This window comes from Prionailurus viverrinus, chromosome F2 (genome assembly GCF_022837055.1).
Source record: "Prionailurus viverrinus isolate Anna chromosome F2, UM_Priviv_1.0, whole genome shotgun sequence".
NCBI classification, from domain to species: Eukaryota; Metazoa; Chordata; class Mammalia; order Carnivora; family Felidae; genus Prionailurus; species Prionailurus viverrinus.
In genome coordinates, this window is record NC_062578.1 from 54,792,611 (window position 1) to 54,810,294 (window position 17,684).

At 36.2% G+C, this 17,684-nt stretch overlaps 1 protein-coding gene across 3 annotated transcripts in view; it reads left to right on the forward strand.

Moving 5' to 3' along the window:
- Positions 1-17,684, forward strand: part of PKHD1L1 (PKHD1 like 1) — a 158,937-nt gene that overhangs the window by 93,809 nt on the left and 47,444 nt on the right. For all 3 annotated transcript variants that reach the window (XM_047842216.1, XM_047842218.1, XM_047842217.1), the window contains exons 51-58: positions 3,757-3,908; positions 5,012-5,171; positions 6,937-7,108; positions 10,439-10,527; positions 10,885-11,033; positions 13,033-13,162; positions 14,790-14,908; positions 15,567-15,696. In XM_047842216.1, the coding sequence (XP_047698172.1) occupies positions 3,757-3,908; positions 5,012-5,171; positions 6,937-7,108; positions 10,439-10,527; positions 10,885-11,033; positions 13,033-13,162; positions 14,790-14,908; positions 15,567-15,696 (1,101 nt within the window). The remainder of the gene's footprint in view (positions 1-3,756; positions 3,909-5,011; positions 5,172-6,936; positions 7,109-10,438; positions 10,528-10,884; positions 11,034-13,032; positions 13,163-14,789; positions 14,909-15,566; positions 15,697-17,684) is intronic.

Sequence of the window (17,684 nt, forward strand, 5' to 3'; positions counted from 1 at the left end):
GTCATTATTCATGATCCCTCTGGCATTTGCACCAGCCAAACAAGCAAGTTAAATGGGAATGTGCCCTTTGGTCGAGAGATGCAGGAGCCCACTGAGAACCCCCTACTTCCTCACAGGGAGAGAGTCAGGGGACTAATGAGCTCATTACACATTCCTCTCTGCCTCTCTTCTTCCTCTGCTCCCCACTGTCCAAACTCATGAAGAATAGTGGACAGTGGATCTGCAGGGGAAACAGTAAGTATGAAGCAATTCTTTTATCATTTATTACGATGTTATCAGTTATTATATTTAACTTTTAAAACATTCTTACTAGAGTTTCTTCCTCCTATGAATTGAAAAGGTCATACAGCAACTCTGTGGGTAATGGTTATACCCACTATCTCAGTGGCTTAAAAACATGAACCCAGCAGCCATTCCTTTTCTTGTGATTACCAGATGTCTGGGATGGAGCAACATCACTTAAACTTTTAGAGACTGTGGTACAACAAACAATATTTTAAGCAAAGTATCTATGAATGTTTTCTTCTGATTAAAAACTGAGAAGCTAAAACAAAAAGGAACCAAAACACCAAATGAAGCTATTTTGTCTGATGAGATAATACATTAATATTTCCCATTATTATGTTATCAAATAGTTACTTATGATAAAAGTTTTAATAATATCTTCAAAAACTTTATGACTGAACATTAGCTTTTTATAAAACGTGGTCTAAGATAATTTTCCAGAGGACTCAGAGATGTACAAACCACCCTGAGGAAATTATTTTAAATATACAGCATAATAAAAAATATATATGCCTTTAACAATTTTTCAGTGGTAATATTTGAACATTTTGAGTCTGTAGTTTAGGGTTTGTTTTTTTGTCATTGTTGGTTTTTTGGTGGTGGGGGTGGTGGTGGCGGTAGTGATGATTTTAGAAGTTTTTATTTGTGTTATTATTCATTTTTTAAAAGTTTATTTATTTTGAGAGAGGAAGAGAGTGGGGGAGGGGCAGAGAGGAGAGAGAGGCTCCCAAGCAGGTTCCATGCTGTGAGCATGGAGCCCAACTTGGGCTCAAATCCACAAACAGTGAGATCATGACCTGAGCCAAAACCAAGAGCAGGACGCTTAACCGACAGAACCACCCAGGTGCCCTGTTTGTTTTTATTTTTGATTTAAGAAGTCTAATATTTCTGAATTTATGAGACTATAGCTTTCTTGTGAAGTCTCTCTGTGTCGTTTTGTCTGATCCTTTCAGGAATAAAGATTTTTATTTAATTACTAAACTGAACACCTTGGTGGCAAGATCTATAAATTTATCTTTCTGTCACCCACATAGCTCAATACAAGACATTGCGATAGTGGAGACTCAGTCAGCATTGAATTACAATGGAAATAGTTGTAGTACCCAGACCAAATTACAGAGTAGAGAAAACATCATGCCAGGTATTTTCCTTTATAATGTGACATAAAAAATAAATCAATTTTCATAGTCAAGCAAATTTGACTATTTTTATTTTATCTCCATTAAATCCAAATAAAATTACTTAGTACTAAGAATTAAAAGCAAAAAAAAAAGATCACTTGTTTTCATTTTATATATATACTAAATGAATCAAAAGTTCAACAAATATACTAGAAAAGTGGGAAATAAGATTTGATATAACTCTACATATATCTTTAGATATCTTTATCAAAGGGTCTTATACATGGTGATGTGTGTATCTTTATGTATATATGTATGAATATACATATCTTTATGAATTCATATGTAAAGTTAGACCAGATGGCAAATTAATTTTTGACACTGTTAGTGATACTATAGACCAGATGGCAAATTAATCTGAGACACTTACTTTTAATACTATTTTTTTAAATATCAATTTAAAATTTCAGTCCAAGATGCTTAAAATCAACATGCTGAAATGAATGCATCTGAAAAAAAATTAAGAAAACAAAAATAACTATTAAAAATGATAATTAGTTTTATTTACAAAATAATCATGAAGGAATTCAGCTTAAAGTATAATTCCATGCATCAGAAAAACTTTGGTGGAGGTTGGTTCTGCCAAACATAGAGCAAATTCTAGAGGTTGTGGATGATTTTCATGAACTCTTATCTAAGTCAGCTATTGCTTCCTGACAGACTATCCCCAAACTTAATAGCTTAAATCTACAATCATTTGTTTTCACTCTCGTGTCTGAGGACTGGGGGTTGGGTGATCTTGGCTGTGCTCGGCTAGGATGCTTTGCCTGAAGGTGAGGAACCAGTGGGCTCTGCTCCTCCCAACAGTTGAATTCAGGTTGTTCCATGTGTGTTTATTCCAGAGCACATGCTGAAAGGAGAGCCAGCTCCCTGGGGCAGGATCTCTGCACTGCAACCAGAGGCTCAAGATGGCAAGGCTCACTCAGCTAGCACTTTTCAAATGGTTATGAGTGTCTGGTCCCCCAACATCAATAGTCCTGAGGAGTCTACGCTGCACTTAAGGAAGAGAGAGGAATAAATACTTACTGAATAAAATTGAAATCATCATAGTTCTTCTCATACATTGCAGGTCATTTGGAACTGTATGTTTTCAGGGTCTCTCCTCATGGCCTTTTTAAATGCAGTGCTAATTCACAAGCCTAAGAATTAATGAATTTTTTCCTCCTTAATATTGGAACTTTTTTTGCCTCATTCTCCAAAGAAAAAGGATGAGAGTTTATTTTATAGTCTTTCTTCTAGCTTCCTCTTCCTAAATTTATAAGGGAAGAGTTTGCAAATTTAACATAAAGTTCAATCAGAGATGACAAGAGAGAGGAAAGGGAATGGAAAAAATAGAATGTAAGCAATTAATCATAGATCTCTTCTTTACATTGTAAGAATTCTTTTCAAATCTTTAGCTGAAGTTGTCAGGCACTCTCTTATGAACAAGAATTACCAAATTAAATATTTTTTTTCTCATAACAGGTAGTTTAGGTCCCAAGTTTGTTGTTCACAAAATTTAGGGTATCATGGCCACTGTTCATGGTAAGTCTGGTGGTAACCTAAATCCTTAAGAGCTTTAAATCAAATCTTACCATTAGTACTTGTTACTCAGATTTTGTTAACTCAACAAATACAGGAAATCTAATAAAGAATTAGAACTTATATTGACATGCCCTACAAATGAAGCATCCTGAAGAATTAAGTTCTTAAAAGAATAGCAACACAGTACATATTTTTTTTAATTTTTATGTATTTATTTATTTTGAGAGAGAGAATGCACGCACAGCACAGGCACAGAGAGAGGGAGAGAGAGAATCCCAAGTAGGCTCCACGCTGTCAGCACAGAGGCTGGCACAGGGCTCAATCCCATGAACCATGAGATCATGACCCGAACCAAAATCTAGAGTCAGACACTTAACCAACTGAGCCACCTAGGGACTCCTCAAAAGAATTATATTTTAGACCAATAATACTTAAAGAACTGTGTTAATATATTTAAACACTTTTGTCATAGTGGTCATAATCATCATCATGTTTGAATTTTATCTTTCCCTAAGGAATAATGATGTCATCTCAGTTCAGAATTCCAAGTGAGAAAGCATTTTGTATTTCAGTTAAGTGGAATATTAAACATTGGGGCCTTCAGTTAACAAAGACATTTAGAATATAAGTAATGAAATGCTATATTGACTTCTTCAGAGACTTCTGTTGACTTGGCTAATATTTGACATTTGCACTTCTTGGTAAAAAGAGGAATTTTCTAGAGGTAGAGATCACTATTATTTGTTTGTTTTGCATTCTGCTGTAGGCACAAGCATTGTTCCCTTTCAGAAGAAACGACTGACTCATATGTCTGGATGGATGGCTCTGATTCCAAATGCAAAGCACATTAACTGGTATTTTAAAGATGTAGGTCACATAACCAACATATCCTATACATCAACATTCTATGGATTTAAGGTAAAGAGCTATAAAATTCATCTTCTAATAATTATGATTGCATATAACACGAATGCAGCATGGAAGGTGCTTGCCTCACATGCTGACCTGCACACACTTCATGACCCACCCTGAATCTAAGCAGCCAAAAAAAAAGGAACCTTGTGTAGGAATCGAAGTCAACAATCTGCCATAGTCCCATAATACTAAGCTGGTGTCCTTTTATTATCACCGTAATAATAACTAGCATTTATTGAGTGCTTATGATGTTCCAGGTACCAGTTAAAGGCTTTATAATTCGTAGTATTAAAAATTTTTTTAATGTTTATTTTTGAGAGAAGAGAGAGACAGAGCACGAGTAGGGAAGGGACAGAGATAGAGGGAGACACAGAATCCAAGGCAGGCTCCAGGCCCTGAGCTATCAGCATAGAGCCTGACACCAGGCTCCAATCCACGAACTGCGAGATCATGACCTGAGCTGAAGGTGAACACTTAACCGACTGAGCCATCCAGGTGCTCCTATAATTTGTATTTTCATGTATCAAATACAAAAAACAACAGGCCAAGTCCTTTATGCCTACCACCTAGATCTATCTGAATCTAACATTCTGTGTATATTTACTTTTTATTTTTTTTTAAAGAAATAAATATTTTTAGATAAAATGGAAGTCCCCTGTTTGGCTTACCCTAATCTTATTCCCCCACTTTCCACCTCTGGTGATAAACAGTATCCTGAATTGGGATTCATATTCTTCTACTTATACTACATACGTGTAGCCAAAAACAATACCTATCATTGTTTTAAATGTTTCAAACATTATAGAAATAAAATATTCTCTATATATGTGTGTATGTGTATGCATATACAGAGAGAGAGAGAGAGAGAGAGAGAGAGAGAAAGACTTTTGTTGCCTTAGGATATAGTTAGCATTATTTCCATAAATGTGTAAATGTTACTAAACAAAATATGAATGCAAAATGACAAACTAAAACCACAACTTAAGTTTTAATATAAGCTGTATCTATATGTCATCAAAATTAATGTATATCTCATCAAAATTAATGTATATTATGTAGGATATTACCATATAAAAGAAATCATATTTTGGGGAAAACTTTTATAGGAAGAAGACTATGTAATCATATCTCATAACTTCACTCAAAATCCTGATATGTTTAATGTTCTTGATATGAGGAATGGCTCTTCAAATCCGTTGAGTTGGAATACTAGCAAGAATGGAGACTGGCACCTTGAAGCAAACACAAGTACTCTGTATTACTTGGGTATGTGTTCATTGGGCAGAGTGATTCTTTTATCTAATGCTTTGTCTAAAGGAAGAGAAAGATAGCTTAATGAGCAAATATGCCATACAGTGTCCTGCATATAGCAGGAATCAAGAAATGTTTGCTGAGTGAAAGGATTAGAGACTGAATTTATGTTGAAAAGGGCCTTGACAAAATGAATAAATCAGGAGACTATAGATGCTGGAGAGGATGTGGAGAAACAGGAACCCTCTTGCACTGTTGGTGGGAATGCAAATTGGTGCAGCCACTCTGGAAAACAGTGTGGAGGTTCCTCAAAAAATTAAAATAGACCTACCCTATGACCCAGCAATAGCACTGCTAGGAATTTATCCAAGGGATACAGGAGTACTGATGCATAGGGGCACTTGTACCCCAATATTTATAGCAGCACTCTCAACAATAGCCAAATTATGGAAAGAGCCTAAATGTCCATCAACTGATGAATGGATAAAGAAATTGTGGTTTATATACACAATGGAGTACTGCATGGCAATGAGAAAGAATGAAATATGGCCCTTTGTAGCAACGTGGATGGAACTGGAGACTGTTATGCTAAGTGAAATAAGCCATACAGAGAAAGACAGATATCATATGGCTTCACTCTTATGTGGATTCTGAGAAACTTAACAGAAACTCATGGGGGAGGGGAAGGAAAAAAAAAAAGACGTTAGAGTGGAAGAGAGCCAAAGCATAAGAGGCTCTTAAAAACTGAGAACAAACTGAGGGTTGATGGGGGGTGGGAGGGAGGGGAGGGTGGGTGATGGGTATTGAGGAGGGCACCTTTTGGGATGAACACTGGGTGTTGTATGGAAACCAATCTGACAATAAACTTCATATATTGAAAAAAAGAAAAGAAGAGGGCCTTGAGTTGAATTAAGAACTTACATTTTATTTTTTACAAGAATTTTTTAACGATTTTATTTATTTATTTATTTATTTATTTATTTATTTATTTATTTATTTAAGAAAGTGAGCTGGTGGGGAGAGGGGCAGAGGTGGAGAGAGAGAGGGAGGGAGAATCTCAGGCAGACTTCATGCTCAGTGCAGAGTCTTACACAGGGCTCAATTCCACAACCCTGAGATCATGACCTGAGCTGAAATTAAGAGTTAGACGCTGAACTGGCTGAGCCACCCAGGTGTCCCAGAACTTACATTTTATGTTTGAGATAACACCAACACTGTTACACATGGCCCTGACATTTATTTCACAAAATTAGAGGAAATGAATACAAAGGAAGCTGTCAAATATTTCGTTTCCATTTTTGTTATTTTATTATTTGGGGCAATTATAAATATTTAAGAATACATTTTGAGTTCCAGAATACTTGTTTTGTCAAGACAGTTTGACTGCTTCTCAATAAGACATGTGCATTTCATCAGAATTTTTCCATATGTATTGCATATGTTTGAGCTCTACCAACCTACTATCTAAAGAATATTTTCAAGTCGTCATGGTTTTGTCTACATTCAGGTTCTTTAGTCATCTTATGAATTTACTGTTTTTAAAAATTTTTTTAAATGTTTATTTATTTTTGAGAGAGAGCACAAATGGGAGGAGGAGCAGAGAGAGACGGAGACAGATGATCTGAAGCAGGCTCCACACTGATAGCAGACAGCCTGATGTGGGACTCAAACTCATGAACCCTGAGATCAGGAACTGAGCTGAAGCCAGACACTTAACCACTAGAGCCACCCAGGTGCCCTGATCGTCATATTAATTTAAAATACTTTCCTTCACCTCCAGTGTCAGGAAGAAATGAACTTCAGCAGAGCCAGCCCATTTCTGGGACCCTGGATCCTGATGTGAAAGATGTTATTATTAATTTCCAAGCTTACTGCTGCATTCTCCAGGATTGCTTTCCTGTACATCCCCAATCAAGAAAACCAAATCCCAGGAAGCGACCAGCCACATATAAGTATACAGGCCTTTTGTTTGTTAATACCTTTGATAGCACTTGACGGTTTTCACACCTCACTCTTGGTTGAGAAAATAATGCCCTGGACCTGCACAATGCCTGTAAGTCACCAGGCATGTCCACACTCATTACTTCACTTGGGCCTTATAACCACCCTGAAGAGAAAATGGAAACGTCTCACAAAAATTATGTGTGAATGTTACTGGTAATCTCCAACTTGCAGAATGTTAGATATGGATTGCTAGGCCAACTCACTTATTATATATGTGAGAAAGCAGGCACCAACGACCTTTAGTGAATTATGCGACATCACAAAACTTTTGATGACACTTTCAGAATAGCACCAGAAACTAAGTCTCCTCATTAATCCAATGCTTTCTTAGCAGGTCATGTCTTCTTTGTCTAGAATAACTGTCATGGCCAAATCTTGTAATACAACTTATTTTAGTTCAAATGTTTGATTCCCTAATGTATGTTAATTCTCCTAGTTAAAAATGATTTTTCTATCTTTGAAACTTACATAGACCTTTACCTTTATGTCTCATGTGAAATGTCATCTCTACCTTGTATTATAGCAATTACCATACATCATGGAACTAGTATGTGATGACTGTACTAGCCTTTAAGACCCTTAAAGGTATGATCCTGATTTTATGTTATTTTTGTCCTTTATGGACAAGTAATCATAAAAATAATGTTAGTGATGATAAAAGCTAACATTTAGTGGGCACTTAAGAGCCTACTACTATGCATCAAGTATGCCTCAATATTTCTTATTAGGTGAATTACATTTCAAAATATAGACATACTACAGTAGCTACTATACAAAAAGAATAATTGAATTTGTTTACATATTAACCCAATCATTAAAAAAAATGTGCTGAGCACCTGCTATGCCCCAGACACTGTGCTGAGCATTGGGGAGTCCATTGTAAACAACAAAGATGTGGTCCCTGCCCTCATTGCACTCACATTCTATCCAAAGAGATAGATGCCAACAAAAGAAAGCAAAGAAACAAAAAAGTAAAGAGAAAATAAAGCACATGAGTGTAAGTTGTAATAAAGGTTATAAGGGCAATGGTTAGGGGCTGGAACAGAGAGCAACATGACAGGGACCTCCTTTGGGTGGAATGGTTAGAAAGGATGGGAAATTCCAGCTGAGAGCCAAAGGGTGAGGAAGAGAGGACCATGGGAAGGTGGGAGAGGAGTGTTCTAAGCCAAGGAAGCATCTTGGCCCTGAAGTGGGAAAGAGTGTGGTATATCTAGGAACAGAGAGAAAATCAGCATGGCTGGACCCTGGTGAGCAGAAGAGAGTAGCCTGGAAATATTGTTGGAAACAGGTAGACATCAGACCATTCAGCTCAGGCAGGCAGTTAATATTAAGAAGTAGAAGCTTTTAAATGACTTTCAGCTGAGAAGTAACATACTCTAAATTGCATTTTGGAAAGACCACTTTTGCTACTCTGTCAGCATTACAGAGGGACAGTGAAGAAAGGCTCATGAAAAGACTCTAGAGAGCTTTGTAAGAGACATGGGCCATCAGGGTTATTGGCCAAAAAGCCGTTATGTAGTCTAGGGTAGAAAAAATAGTTGAAAATTTAATTAATATTCATTATGACTCACATAATAGGTTTAGATTGGTCTAGACCAGAATGTGATAGAGGAATATGTTGTTATGCTACGTGAATAGGTCTTAGAATAGGGTTTTTCCCTTTCATAGTATGAGTTCTGCTCTCTAGAAATGGCTATAGTTGGATTTCTTAATTAGTATTATGCAGATAATACTATCAGTAAAAACAAACAGAATCTTGATCCAGAGCTGGTACCTCAAGATTAGGATGTAAAGCTCTAGCTATTCAACACACATATGCTTAGTTTAAGAAGTATTGGGCTTCATTTCATTGATTATAACAATGGGCAGTAAGAAGAAGAATGTATAAAATGCATGGTATAGTGCTGGTAGGGGTAAGAATGAAAGGCTATTAATCTTGAGAAGAGCTAGATAAAATCAGTTATCCAATCTGTACAATGCTGGCCAGGTTATTTAGTTAGAAAGATACAACCTTAAACAAACCTTCCCTAAAATTGCTTCTTGAAAAATAATGTATTATTGTCAGTCTAACTGCTAACCTCACTTTTAAAACTATTAAAACAAATTTTTATTATTGTCAGTCTAACTGCTAACCTCACTTTTAAAACTATTAAAACAAATTTTTATAACAGAATTTTTGATTAACATATTCTTAATGATAAAACTTAGTAATTCAAATGTATACTACAAGTACACTTTTAACCAAACTGTATATTGACCCTTTTTTAGTATTCCAGAATTAGTATCATAGAATTTTTAAAGTTTTTACTAGTTAAGGAAGCAACCACTGATTGTGAATGTTTTCCAGTAGGAAAATATCATCAACTTTATAATAATATTCTTTACAACAATTTGGACTTGAGGTGGTTTCTGGAAAGTATAGTGATGAAAAGAGGAGACTGCCTCTCCCCCAAAGCACTTTTTATATCTATTTCAGTTTAACATAACCCTCACTCTGGTTGTACACCTACCATCCCTGACTCCAGCCCAGGGGCTTAACCTCATTGACTCATCGTTGCCAATTCACATCGCCAATTCCATCCGTCCCTTCACAGAATCTAACTGACCATATCCTATTTCCCCTTTCCCCATGCAGTAGCACCACATGTAAGGGTCTTTAAATGGACAAAGGATGCATTCCTTTTCTTTTTAAAAAAAATATTTTATTTTATTTTTTGAGAGAAAGAGAAAGAGAGAGTGAGCCAGAGAGGGGCAGAGAGAGAGAGAGAGAGAGAGAGAGAGAGAGAGAGAGAGAATCCCAAGCAGGCTCCATGCTGACACAGAGCCCAATTACAGGGCTCAAACTCATGAATTGCAAGATCATGACCTGGGCTGAAATCAAGAGTTGGGTGCTTAACTGACTAAGCTACCCAGGTGCCCCAGGATACATTTCTTTTCACTTTCTGTCATGTGAAATCTTATAAGGAAATTAAGTAATTTACACCTTAGCCAAAATGAGGGTATTACAATGAGGATTTAGTGGGAGAAAAAGTGATTCAGATTGTAGATGGAAAGGAAGTTTTCTTCAATGGAGAAAAAAAAAGCTGTATATGTAGTCATATGTGTTAAATGTCCTACCAATTGCACCTATCAGCTCGCCTGCTTAGTGACAATGTATAAATTCTCTAATTTACATTCTGTCATCCCTGAAACATCTAGTATAGTGGTACACCCTAAGGAGATGGTCATTAAGTATATAGAGATAGTACTTAATGGAATCATTTCTCTTCTCTTTTCAGCTTATGGTCAAATGATTCTTTTTGGCAATCATCTCGAGAAAATAATTATACCATACCTCACCCAGGGGCAAATGTGGTTATTCCTGAAGGTAAGTATATAAATGTAAGTAAATGAAATGCCTATATTTATGTGACATTAGGATAGATACGACAATAGTTACATTCCACCTTTAAGCAGCACACCTTGGGGAAAGAGCAAATGTGAAGAGATGGATTCTATTATTGTGTCCTGGGTACCAGACCTAGCCTTCTGGGTTTTATGTGGATTTCAACCTGAAGATTAAGGATAACAGATTTCCTGGGAGAGATAAGAATAAGTCATTGTGTGGAAAAAGGGTTGCAAACTTCAAAACCAGGGCTCACTGATAAGGTTGTCATTGTTTTTATCTATAGGCAATAGTTTATGGATTATGTTATATTTCTCATAATAAAGCATTGTTTTATAGGAACATGGATTGTAGCAGACACAGATATTCCACCAATGGAAAGTCTCATTATTTGGGGAGTTCTAGAACTGGAAGATAAACACAGTGTGGGAGCTGCAGAGTCTTCTTACAGAAAAGTTGTTCTAAATGCTACCTACATATTGCTTCAGGTAGGAGGAAGGGTCTTACAATTTATACCTTTATTAATCTAATTCTAGGATGTTGGAGATTTACTGAAAAAATTATAGGGGTGCCTGGGTGGCTCAGTTGGTTAAGCGTCAGACTTCAGCTCAGGTCATGATCTCATAGTTTGTGAGTTCTAGCCTCACGTCAGGCTCTGTGCTGACAGCTTAGAGCCTGGAGTCTGCTTTGGATTCTGTGTCTCCCTCTCTCTCTGCTCTTTCCCCGTTTGCTTTCTCTCTCTCTCTCTCTCTCTCTCTCTCAAATAAGTTAACATTAAAAAAATTATAAGAACATATGTTCAATCAATGTGAATAAAAAACACAACTGGCTCTAACCTATGATATAAGTCCAATATATTTCTGCTGCCCTTTAAACTGGTGGCCACACATTCCTTAGGGAGTAATTATGCTACTGTTGACTGTGAAGTTTGCCCATTTTTAATCCTACGTAGAATATTTGTATTATTGTTAGGTAAAGCTAAACCCACAACTTGCTCCAACAACCAGAGAATCCGATTCCAGGAGTTGTGGAAAAAAATAAAAAATTTAAACCTTTTCTTTTTTTAAGAAAACAGTGTTTCTTAAAATGAATGGACACAGGGGCGCCTGGGTGGCGCAGTCGGTTGGGCGTCCGACTTCAGCCAGGTCACGATCTCGCGGTCTGTGAGTTCGAGCCCCGCGTCAGGCTCTGGGCTGATGGCTCGGAGCCTGGAGCCTGTTTCCGATTCTGTGTCTCCCTCTCTCTCTGCCCCTCCCCCGTTCATGCTCTGTCTCTCTCTGTCCCAAAAATAAATAAAAAACGTTGAAAAAAATTTAAAAAAAAAAAAAAATGAATGGACATGGATGGAATTATGACAACAGGAGAAGACTACTAAAAATATTTCAGTTGTTTGGAACAATCACCTCATTCTCTCATAAAGCTCAGACTGTCTTGAATATGTAACAGTATAATTGGTTGAATTGTTCTGTCAGTTTTTATTATTGTTAATTAAAAAGAATGGCCTAGCCAAAAAGCTGTTAAGTGTCCTAAGAAAATAAAAGTAGTAGTAACTTTTCTTTGCTAAAACTAGGCCTTTACTGCTTTAAAGATATGCAGTATTTTAGTATTTAGATGCATGAGCTTTGAGGTAAATTAAAGGTACGACTGAGTCCTTACCTCAGTTGGGAAACTTGGGTAAGTTATTTGAGCGCTTTTAGCAACAGTTTTCTCCCCTATCAAGTGAGAATAATAACAGCAATTCATGGGCTTAGTGTAAAGGTCAAATGATACAATGTATGTAAAGCCTTACACATTATGCCTGGCAGAGAATCAGCAAGCATTTAGTAGTAGCTATTATTATCAACAAAGAGGGCTCCTTAAGAAACGAAATAGATGAACATAGGGGAAAGGGGGAAAAAAAAGAGAGAGAGAGAGGGAAACAAACCATTAAGAGAACAAACAGGGTTGACAGAGGGAGATGGGTGGGGGGGTAGGCTAAATGGGTGATGGGCATTAAGGAGGGCACTTGTAGTAGATATTGTATGTAAGTGATGAATCGCTAAATTCTACTACTTAAACCAGTATTACACTATGTGTTAACTAAAATTTAAATAAAAATTTGAAAAAACAAAACAAAACAATGAGGCCTCCTAATGGGCACAGCTTGGAATTAAGTGTGAGGAGTGTACTTCATATATGTCATATTGTGCTAAAATAAAACGTGATCTGTCCAGTAACACTAGTTTAGGTCTAAGCAGGTCTCAGCTTTAGGACAGTGTTGACAATAAGTAGCTAGTAAGTCCGACTTTGAAAAATCATTTAAGCAGCCTATCCCAAAGTGACAGGGTTAAATCAAGTTCGCTTCCAGATACAATACTGTTCTTTGTATAACAAATTTCATTCATTTTTACTAGAGGAGGCTACCAGTATCTTTCTAATTCCATTTTTATGGGTGAAAATTTTTTCTGCCCAGTTTTTAAGTATTAACAATTTTCTGCTTCACTGCAGGGTGGTAGATTGATTGGTGGCTGGGAAGATAACCCTTTTAAAGGAGAATTACAGATTGTTCTTAGAGGAAATCATTCTACTCCAGACTGGGCACTTCCAGAAGGACCAAATCAAGGATCAAAGGTCTTAGGTATGTGTTTCCAGATACCAAAAGTATCATGTCAGTTTTGAGAATCTATTTTTTTAAATTTTTTTAATGTTTATTTATTCTTGAGAGAGAGAGACAGAGACAGAGACAGAGTATGAGCGGGGAAGGGTCAGAGAGAGGGAGACACAGAATCCGAAGCAGGCCCTAGGCTCTGAGCTGTCAGCACAGAGCCCGATGCGGGGCTCGAACTCACAAACCACAAGACCATGACCTGAGCTGAAGTCAGACGCTCAACCAACTGAGCCACCCAGGTGCCCTGAGAATCTATTTTAAGACATATGGCACTAAAATACTTATCAGTTCATGATGTTATGGTATCAGAAGATTTCACAGACATTTATTTATAGTAAAGCGTTATAAAAATAAATTAAAAAATGTTTAAATAAATCATGTCACACTAAAATAGGTATAGATGTGCGTATTTGAAACCAAAATATAATTCATTGCAAAACTAACATTAATCTCTCCATATGTGTATTATTTCTCCAATCTGGTTTTCTTTATAACTGTCTCTTTTTATAAATAATCATACTTTCTCATATCTTAGTGCTTTTCCCTTAAAAGGTAACTTTTCTACACATTATTCTACTTATAGTGTTAATAATCTGTGAATCAGTTGACTGCCATCAGTTATCCAGTCACAACTGTTGCTGAACTTTATACTTTCCTGTTGGATGTGTATGGCTGTATGTATTCCTATCTGAGCCGGGAAAGTAAAGGAACTGAGAGGGTTTATTTGGTCATGATTAATAACCAAGTTTATTAACACTGCTGCATATCTGTTGGAAAGATACATACAAGCATGTGCTGCAGTCGCTTTGCCATACAATTTCTAAACAGTGACAATGAGTAAATAGGGGCATAAAAAATGGCTTTGACTGAAGGAGTCAGCTCTCCACTGGTAAGTGTTCCAAGGCAGACAAATTCCATCTTAAAAAGAACTTGCTTTTATGTGTTTATTTTTTTGTTTCAAAAGTAACATTTCAAACAACATAAACGATATCAATAAAAAATATTAAGAAAAAGTATACATCTTTCCAATTCTACCCCATCATGAGAAAACTAGTATCTGTATTAGTAGTTTTTACATGTCTTCTCATGTTCTTTATATATGTGTACATTCATATTGCATATATTGATTTGTGGTTATAGTATTGTGCCTTTTACAAAAACATGGTCAAACTAAATATATTCCTATGCAGTTTTCTTTCTCAGTTAACATGTTATGGATATCTTTCTACGTCAATATTTACAGATAACACTCTTTCTTTTTATAGCATATTACCCTAATGTATTAGGATATTATAATTTATTTCATCATTCTCTTATTGATGTACATTTAGATTTATTCCATTTTTCCAATATTTTCTAGTATTATGGTGGGCATTCCCATTCATGTATCCTTGTGCACTGGCTTTAATTTCTATGGACCAGATTCCTAGAAGTGGCTCAAAGAGCCAAAGCCATCTTGTATAACCCTGAGCAGATATCCAACTTCATTCCATTCATTCTAAAATATCCAATCATTTATTAAAATGAATGGTTTCATTTTATATTAGCACCTAACTCAGTACTATGTGGTGAATAAATAGAAGCTTTTCTATTTCAGGGGTGTTTGGTGAGCTGGACCTTCATGGATTTCCACGTTCAGTATATAAAACTAAGCTCTCAGAAACTGCAGAGGCTGGTTCCAAAGTCCTATCTCTAATGGATGCTGTGGATTGGCAGGTACAGGAAATATTATGTGGTGGGAACTGAATACACACAGTGGGTCAATTTACAAAGGTTTCTTTTTTATTCTCATGCACATTTTTTTTTCCATAGGATTGATCAGATAAGAAATATATATTTTGCATTAACTTGCACTCAGAAGTTGACCTGATAGTAGGCATTTAAAAATTGGGATTTTAAAGGTCCTTCAGAATATATAAAGAACACTATCTTTAGTTATGAAAGGAAAATATGAAAGTTTCTGAATGGAAAAAAATTTTTTATGTGTGTCTTTCCCATATTTCAGGAATATCAAGTAATAGTTAATTATATTAAAAAAATGGCAAAATTTAAGAATATTGTACTGACCAGTTTTTAATATAAATATGAATATATTTGCTTTGATCTATTTAATTTCTTAAAAGTATATTGCCTGTGATTTTATTTAGTGACTGAATTAAATTTGAGGAGATGTTGAGATAAATCATAATTTAGAATTCTTAATATCAAACACAAGCATATTTATTTTTAGAGACCTCAATGTATGTTTGTTCTTTCCGATAATACCATGTTGCTAATCAGATATAAATTAAATTAGAATTTTAAAAGTTATTATTAAGAAATAGAAACCTATTTTGAAAATTGTTCTTGAATTTGGCACTTGAATTTTTCTAAGGAGGGAGAAGAGATTGTGATAACAACTACAAGCTATGATTTCCACCAGACAGAAACTAGAAGTATCATTAAAGTCCTGCATGACCAGAAAATTCTGATTCTCAATGATACCCTTTCCTACACTCACCTTGGTAAGTAGCTATTCTTTAAATAGATATGTAATTAACATGCCTTGAAATGTTCACATTTTTAGTGATCTCCTTTGTAATTACAACTATTTGATTTAAAAATCTAACATTTTTGAGGAACATTTCACTCTGATTGGTACTAGTACCCAAGGGGCACTACTGTATTGGCTTCCAATAGTCCCTGCTGTATGCATTCATTCATTCAGCAAATATTCAGCAAAGACTAACATGTAACATCCCATGGGGTAAAGTTAGCACTTTCTGTTTTAAGCAAGCTTCTAGGTGATTCTCATCCACGTGAATTTTGAGAACCCTTGAGCCAAGAGCATCTTTATCCCAATTTGTTTTGTTAACACATTTCTCAGCTATAACTGCATTTAGAAAAGCTACAACAAAATGGTAGAACCATAATTCTCAAGGATAGAAGGAATTCATCAGAATCATCTGAAGATGATCTTTCAACTTATAGGATCAGGGCTATCCCAGCACCCACTCTTTCCCCATTTGACATTCTACTTTCATCTGAATCTAAGAAAGTGGTAGCGGACAGGGGTGTTATGTTAGAAAAGCCATACAGATGCTTCTGGTGCTCATGAGAACTTCAGCTATAATGTGGCATGATTGATAGGCAGATGTTTGACGTTCATGGAAAAGAAACTTCAAAGAACTTTTTATAGCAGTATTTTGATAGAAGCGTATGTATCTATCATTCTATGTCACACATTGTTTTAAATCAAAAGGAAAAAGCTTGTTGACCAACAGTGTAATTGTAAAACAAGTGGTTTTTATAAGTTTGACATTATAGATTCTTTCATTTAAACTACCAAACATTTGGGGCGCCTGGGTGGCGCAGTCGGTTGGGCGTCCGACTTCAGCCAGGTCACGATCTCGCAGTCTGTGAGTTCGAGCCCCGCTTCGGGCTCTGGGCTGATGGCTCAGAGCCTGGAGCCTGTTTCCGATTCTGTGTCTCCCTCTCTCTCTGCCCCTCCCCCGTTCATGCTCTGTCTCTCTCTGTCCCAAAAATAAAATAAACGTTGAAAAAAAATAATAATAAAAAAAAAAAAATTTCTAAACTACCAAACATTTATTTCTGTTGAAATACACCTGCTTGCCTTAAAATTTTGAGTAAGAGTTCTAGAAATGTAGAATGTAATTTAGATTATGTTTTACAAATCATTAAGATATAAGTGTATAGACTGCGCTTGATATGCTACTACACATTTGTAAAAAAATGTGATCGGTATAAAATATGCCATAGGAAAATTGGAACAAACCAAAGTTTAGGCATCATAAAAGATAATATCTGTGTGCTTCTGATTATCCATATGACCTTAGACAATTTATTTTACTTCTCTACTTCATTTTCTCAACTTGGCCTTACAACAGTGATTTAATTTACATGCAAACTACCAAGTAAACAATAACTTCATAATTGCTGATTATAATCATACTTTTGGTGTAAACAGAAGAAATGCTTTTTATTTATTTCATTTTATAAATTAAAAAGTATTATGGGGGAATCTAAGATGGCAACATAATAGGAAGATGCTATAGACTCATCGTGTCCCTTGAACACAGCTAGATAACTGTCAAATCATTCTGAATACCCAAGAAATCAACCTGAAGACTGACAGAACAAACTCTACAACTAGACAGAGAGGCCACATGGAGAAAGAAGGTAGGAGGTGCAGAGACATGGGTTAGAAGAGAAACGAATCACTGTGGAGGTGCTGTGGAGAGGAGGGAGCCCTGGTCATGAAGAAAGGCAAGAGAGAGCATAGCACACAGGGGTAAGCACGAGGAGAACACTTCCTCAAAGTTATTGCCTAGGAAAACAGAGGGGCTGATTTTCGTGAGTTTTTGCAACCAGCAGGTCTGGAAGACTAGAGTTTTAAAGGTATGTGGGCATGGCTTGTATAGAGCCCTGAAGGTTCTACCCTGCTCCTGGAAAGAAGGCAGGCAAACAACCTGGGAGGCAGCTGGCAGAATCT